This window comes from Oxyura jamaicensis, chromosome Z (assembly GCF_011077185.1).
Source record: "Oxyura jamaicensis isolate SHBP4307 breed ruddy duck chromosome Z, BPBGC_Ojam_1.0, whole genome shotgun sequence".
NCBI classification, from domain to species: domain Eukaryota; kingdom Metazoa; phylum Chordata; class Aves; order Anseriformes; family Anatidae; genus Oxyura; species Oxyura jamaicensis.
The window spans coordinates 36,430,790-36,438,072 of NC_048926.1; the positions used below are offsets into that span (position 1 = coordinate 36,430,790).

Consider the following 7,283-nt stretch of genomic DNA (forward strand, 5'->3'; position numbering starts at 1 on the left):
AGGGGACGTTGTAGGGCAGCCTTGGTGCTGTGCCAGCACAGCTCAGCAGTAACACAAACATTGGTGTGGCATCAGGGCTGCTCGAGCTGCACAGGCAGGGCAGGGGCTAAAGCAAGCTCCACCCCAGTCAGAGGCAGTGCACCTGTGTGAGGACAAGAAGCAACTGGCACAAAGTGAACTACAGGGCAACCCACTTACTGAAGAAAACATTTTAACTGCAGGAGTGCTCCAGCACTGTAAGAGGTTGCCTGGGAAGGCTGTGGGATCCATCCTTTACAACATTCGTACCTAACTGGACTAGACATCCAGGGTTGCCTGCCAACCTCAGTGGCTCTGACAGGATAGGTAGCAGCCCATTCCTCCACCTGGTTACCACAGTAATGCTCCTCCATACTTGTTCAAGTTTCCTTGGGCTTTTTTTTTGTAGGGTAATACTATCTTAAATTAGACTGTGCCAGCTATAACTTACTATTTCAGTTGATGCTCTGTTCTGCCTTCCATGGTTGTAGGGAGTTGAAGCAGCAACAGCTGAGGTTGTGCCAAGACCATTACCTGCCCTGCAGCTTCAGGTGTCTGACTTTGCAGCTAGTTGAGCTTCACCCTTTTCCAAAGAACTTTGGCCTTGTACAGTTGAAATCCTGCCAAAACTACAAGTAGGGTCAAGGGAAAGCCTCTGCTCCCAGACAGCACTTCCTCTTCATCATCTTCATTTTATATAAATGGTAATTTTTAAAAACATCACTTCATGAAACTAGCCACCATTCTTATTTAACTTGTGCTTTAAAGACTATCGTTAGCCCTATTTACTTTGCATTTTCTACTTATGTTTTTCCAATTACAAATCAACTATTGTCCATACAATTCTTCCTCCTGAGCAGTCAAGCTGTCGTAGACGTTTGACTGGCAGCTGGGATTAACTGCTTTGTGCAATTTTCTTGGTCTGAGACTTCAGCCACATGCATCTGTTTCACAGCAGATTTTACCCTCATCCAAGATTAGCAACTCCCATTTCACAGAGTCCAGATTCCACATTCAAGGTATTCAAAAATTGTTCCAGTCAGGTGAGGTCCTAACTTAAATAGCCTTGCTATGCACACAGGAAAATTTAAAGAAGTTTCTTAACTTCTATCCTGGAAATAGAAGCACGAACTTACATGAACGAAGAACTGAGGTGGATCCTGATTACTGTTTTAAGAGCATCTAAGAATCTATTTAGAAACAGCTTAATCCATCATCAAATACTTCACATATTCCTAAATCACAGAATTCCTACCAACCTAATAAATCCCCACAAAATGGGTTCTAAATACATATAAATTACTAGCATTTATTCTTGAGTCAAACTACTACGGCAAACCTTTAAGTAGATGGCTTACTCATTCTCTATATTCAGTATTAATTTCAAAAGCAGAATGGTAAAATGCTTGCAGTTAACTCTGCTATGAATCACCAGAAGGCTTTAGACTTTTACCATCACATGCTCGGTACCAAGAATCTTCCTTCCTTATCTGGAAACACCGTCCTGTACTTAAGACTGAAAAAAATGAACCACTACTCAACCAGAACACAGGATTTTGCTAAGAATCAGGATGGATGCACAAGGTTATTACAAACCGGAACTTTTCACAAAAAGCATGAGTAGGCATTACAAATTCTCAAAAGAGAACAGATTAAAGACCAAGGATCGTGATTCCATTTAGGTCTGGGTGATGCAGTTAGTCTGGACTACTATTCCTTCTTAGATATAGCCGGGAACAACACGCACACGACTCTCACAGTTAAATTCAACCACAAAAAGGGTTTATTTTTAGTATCACATATATCTTTACTTCTGACTTGACTCAGATTTAGATGTAGAAGCTCTCAATGAAGAAAGCCGGCGCCTCTTAGCAATCTGCTCCTGGCGCTTTTCCTTGGCTTCCTGAAAAGCAAAGTAGCATGAAATAAGCAACCTTGTGTCAGATGCTATCAAACACTCCTTCAGTCATTAAAGCAGAATCCAGCTTCCCTTCCTCCCAAACCAAAGAAATTCTCCAAGTACCCAAACACATGGACACAAATCTCTAACCAATCCAGATCGGTGTCCAAAACTGAAGTGAAAAAACACTAATGCAGAGCTCCGAACATACAGGAGTTCTGCCTACCTTCCATTACAGTCCACAAGTCACAAAAGCTTCAAGTAGCATGCTAAACATTTTACAGTATTGCTTCTATAGTCACTGCTGCTTTAGGTTCAAGTGCAAACTCATCCAAGCAATTTCTTGCCATCCTTCCATCCAGGCCAGCTACAGGATCCAGTTCCTCTACCCAATCACTCAACTGCTCGCACACCCTAGCTAACCTAGAATTAATTTGAACTAAAATTGCTACCACAAAAATGTTATCATTGTCACAGGCTGTAACTGTCCATTATTCTCCTCAAATCAGCTCTCACTAACAGACCAGACCCATTAATTCAACTCTTCTGGGACTGACAGAAATGAACAGCAACTCTCAAAAGATGCTTGACCAGGAACGTTCACACTCACATTCAGGTATCCCTAGTCAAAATCAGCTAACTACAGTACCATTTTAAGTGTACTGTCAGGTTTATCAAATCCCTTTGTTTCCCGAGTGCAAGGTACTCTAAACAGCCACGTTACGAGGGGTGCACATACCTTCATCCTCTTTGCCAAGAGTTTGGCATACTCTGCTGCCTCCTCCTTGTTCTTCTGAGTGCGTTGCTTCTTCAGCGCAATACGTCTGCGCTTATGTTGCAGAACTCGAGGAGTCACCAGTCGCTGGATCTTAGGAGCCTTGGTCCTAGGTTTCTTGCCTAAAACAGACTTAAGAGTTAGTAGAATCACAGAATGGCTTGGGTTGGAACCCAAAGATCATCGAGTTGGATGGGACCCCAAAGCCCACTCAGTTCCACCTCCCTACCATGGGCAGGGACCCCTCCCACCAGCCCAGGCTGCCCAAAGCCCCATCCAGCCTGGCCTTGAACACCACCAGGGATGGGGCATCCACAGCTTCTCTGGGCAGCCTGTGCCAGGGCCTCACCACCTTCAGAGTAAAGAATTTCCTCCTACCATCTTATCTACATCTCCCCTCTTTTAGTTCAAACTCATTACCCCTTGTCCTATTACTATCTGCCTAAAAAAAAAAATAAAAAAAATTACTCTTTTTTTTTTTTAAATATGCCCCCTTTAAATATTGAATGGCCACACGGAGGACTTTCAGTAGAAATGTAGAAGTGACAGAATTTCTTCTGAAGAGACCTTAAGCCTCCTCCCCTACCTACCTTGAAAGAGGTAACAGCAAGCAGAACGTAACTTAGCATACTACATGCACCGTAACTAAAACAGGGTTCAGCAGGAACAGGTTTTGCAAGAAATTATTCAATTACTGTCAGACATTAGAACTGTGTTTTGTTAATGCTGCAACTGATTATCAGTAACAAAACATTAAGTAATGCATTTGTAACTCCCTCCAGTTTTGTTAAAATTCCCTGCTTCTCAGCAACTCTGTCTTAAGTCATTTGCCATAGTCCTAAAGTATTTAATGAATATGGAAAGTCATCTCTTAGCTTTCAGACCAAGCCATTGCATTTTCATATTTAAAAAGTTCTTTAGAGCTCTATATAACTTTCAAGTTTTATCACCAAAAAACAAATCCACAAAGTCCATAACAACCAAACAAGAATGCACACATCTATATAATTCCCCTACTCAAGTGACGAGCAATTGTCTGCTGTCCACCAGGACTGCGTTTTTAGTGGACAGTATAGTTCCTACGATGGAGAAAATTTCACTTTGCAGTCTTTTACTCAGTAACTTTCCTTAGTGCCTGCATTTCACCATGATCTTTCTTTTTAAAATCCTTACCATTCACGTTGTTCGATCAAATGCAACAGAACCAGACATTACACACTGCAAGAAGAGACAGGTAGGTAGCAGAACACTGACCTCCCAAGAAAAGCTCATTTTGCAGACTGTTGTAACAGCTGGGGGAAAAGTCTTACCTATATCTGCTCTATATTTTGTTTTCTATCTCCACCTGATATAAATCTTTCAGTCTGGAGAAGGGGAGGCTCAGGGGAGACCTTATTGCTCTCTACAGCTACCTGAAATGAAGTCAGGGGGTCGGCATCTTCTCACAGGTAACTAGTGATAGGATTGAAGAGAAACGGCCTCAGGTTGCACCAGGGGAGGTTCAGGTTGGGTATTAGGAGACATTTCTTCTCAGAAAGAGCAGTCACGCATTGGAACAGGTTGCTCAGGGAGGTGGTGGAGTCAATGCCCCTGGGGGCGTTCAAGGAAAGGTTGGACGTGGTGCTTAAGGATGTGGTTTAGTGGGGGACAGTGGGGACAGGGGGGTGGTTGGACCAGATGATCTTGGAGGTCTTTTCCAACCTTGATAGTTCAATGATACATTTCAGGGATGGAAATGTGGAGAACACAGAATTGTCAACTCCTCATCCACAAATTACAGCTGTCAAATCTTTGACACCATGACAGTCAACTTTTGGATCTACTATGACAGCATGGAATACACACAGCATGGCCATAGTATAAAATGCAGGAAACTAGATTCCTCTCTGCTGAGAAGGGCCTGAAACCAAGGCAAAAATTATGAAATCTGAGTTCTTACCCTCTTTGTTCAGAGGTTTCCTCACGACATACTGGCGGACATCATCTTCCTTAGAGAGATTGAACAGCTTGCGGATTCTGCTAGCCCTCTTGGGACCAAGACGACGAGGCACAGTTGTGTCTGTCAGCCCAGGAATATCCTTTTCACCTTTGAGAGAATGAGTTTAAACATGCTAATTAATCCTGCATCTACTAACCGCCTGTTAATTCGTCAACAGTCCTAAGTCCAAAATGCATAAAACCCACAACACTAGGTAATCCTTGGGGTACACCTGCCAGTATTGACAACCCAGACTACACTTTAATGATTTAATGCAATAGTATTGCTGGCAGCACTGAAAACATTTCAGTAACCAGTGCCAGTTTTCAGGTTACAATGTAGCACTCAGAAGAAATTTCAAGACCCATTTTCACTCAGAGTGTGACATTTTCATTCTACAGAACTTTGCAGCCACCAGCAAACAGGCTCTTCTCCAGTAACCATGTCTACATTTTGACTGCTTCACCCAGGCTCTTACCCTTTTTCACAATGACCAAGTTCAGAACGCTCAAGTTGGCATCAACGATGCAGCCCCGGACAGATTTGCGTTTTCTTTCTCCAGTTCTCCTGGGGCGGTAGCAGGAGTGGCCCTTGCTGAGCAGAAGGCGTACACGTCCGTGAGTGAGGACACCCTGCTTCATGGGGAAGCCTTGCTTGTCATTGCCACCACTGATTCGGACAACGTAGCCCTGTGAAAACAGAAATACACCTCTTAGTTGCTCATGTCTCTATTACTTCCAAAAGAGGTAGAGATGACCACGCACTGCTCGGGACAGCCACTGTACCAGTGGTTCAGAAGAAGTCACTGCTACTGCAGACACGAAGAGCTTCTTTAACCAACACCACACCAACAGTTCAGGATTTTGGTTTAACACAGGCATGGAACACATCTTTGCATGCCATGACCTACATTTACTCTACTTCTCTTCAAACACATATCCAAGCATTAAATTCTTATCTATTACAAGTGTTATGCAAGATCTGGTGGACTAAATCCTGTCCATCACTGTCTTTTCTTCTCCTTAACGCTAAATCTAACCAAACCCTGTAAGTATCACAGACTAGAAATCTGCACTCAACACAAGAGTTCGGGTTATGAATACATGTGTAACAAAATAGCTTTTATTTCTTTTTCTGAGGAGACAGCACCAGCAATAATTAACTTATTAGGAGTGCTATCCTAACTACCGAATTCAGTATGTATTCTAAGAGAAGCTTTTGATATGCCTATCGGAGCAGTACCATCCAAATACCCTAAAATGTTACAACTGCACCCTGGAAATAGCTTTGTACCTTAAAAACTTGACTACGGCTGGCACACTCTCCTGATCCTTACCTTCCACTCCTCACCAAGAGAATCAGCTGCGACCTCCGTCGCCATGCGTTTCTCATAGAACGTTCTCAGCTTGCGCTCATCGTCCACTTCAATAAGCTTCTGGCAGCCAGTGGCTGGGAAGGAGATGTTCAGCTAACAGGAGAGAAGAAACAATAACTAATGCTCAGTTGAAAGGTCTCATAAAATGCATTTAACGGAAATTTAGCCATAAGTACTAATTTCACCTTAGCATTTAAAATCTAAAAGCAGCTACGTGTTTATTAGTGTTAGATTTTTAGTGTTTTGCTCAGAAAACTAAATAGGCCTGTGCTCAGACTAGTACAGCAGTAGCCCCCTAACCATTCAGAAAACCACCTTTAGCACAGTAGGAGCACTATCACCTCTGAGAGGGCTGCTGTTAAACACTGGAGAAAGCAGTGCCCCCCTCCTAACACACACTACATTAGAGCAAACACTCCAGCATTCCGATGCAGGAGCACTAATCCCAGACTAACACCGGAGCTTCCCAGAGTCCGCAGCGGAGCCCCGAGCATGGGGACCCCCTAGCACCCTCCTGGGCCCAGCCCCGCGGCTCTGCCGGCGCCGTGCCCCCATGGCGGCCGCCATCCCCATCCCATCCCCACCCCATCCCGCCGGCAATCCGCCGGCAATCCGCCGGCATCCGGCCCCCCGCAGCGCCCCGCGCGCCCCGCCGCAGCCCATCGCGTCCTGCCCGCGTCCCGCCGTGCGGCGCCGGCCCCTTTGCGGTGCGGGTCCCGTGCGGGCCCGTCCCGCCCCGCCGCGCGACCTTGCCTTCATCCTGCCCCCGCCGCGCCGCCGCCGGAAAAGGCCGCACTTCCGCCCGCCGCCTGCACATAACCCGCCAAGCCTCGCGAGAGCGCCGCGCGTGGCCGCGGAGAGCCAATGGTGAGCGGGGATTCTCCCGCAAGGGGGCGGGGCAAAGAGGAGCTGGCAGCGAAGGAGGCAGCTTCCGGCCTGTCTGTGCCGGCGGGCGGACCCGCGCTCGGTGGTGCCGCTGGACCAGGCGGGAGGCACCGACCTGCCCCCAAGCGGCGCCAGCCTCTCCTCGAACACCCCAGCGGCGGTGACGCCACCGCCTCCCCCGGCACGACCTGAGGCCATTCCCTCCAGTCCTGTCACCAGTTACCTGTGGGGAGAGGCCGACCCGCAGCTCCCCAGGCTGCGTGAGGAACCTGGGAAGCGTTCTGAGAAACTGACGGAGGAGAACGCTGCCGGCACCTGCCTGTGGCATCTGTGATTAGGTTGGGGGTCGGGG

The 7,283-nt window shown here is 46.3% G+C and overlaps 1 protein-coding gene across 1 annotated transcript; it reads right to left on the reverse strand.

Moving 5' to 3' along the window:
* Positions 1-1,778: 1,778 nt before the first annotated feature.
* Positions 1,779-6,906, reverse strand: RPS6 (ribosomal protein S6). Its single transcript, XM_035309792.1, has 6 exons — positions 6,800-6,906; positions 6,008-6,139; positions 5,150-5,360; positions 4,633-4,779; positions 2,658-2,815; positions 1,779-1,921 (listed from the first exon to the last, which is right to left on the reverse strand). The coding sequence occupies exons 1-6, from the start codon at positions 6,803-6,805 to the stop codon at positions 1,826-1,828; spliced, it is 750 nt and encodes a 249-aa protein (XP_035165683.1). The 5' UTR covers positions 6,806-6,906; the 3' UTR covers positions 1,779-1,825.
* Positions 6,907-7,283: the final 377 nt, after the last annotated feature.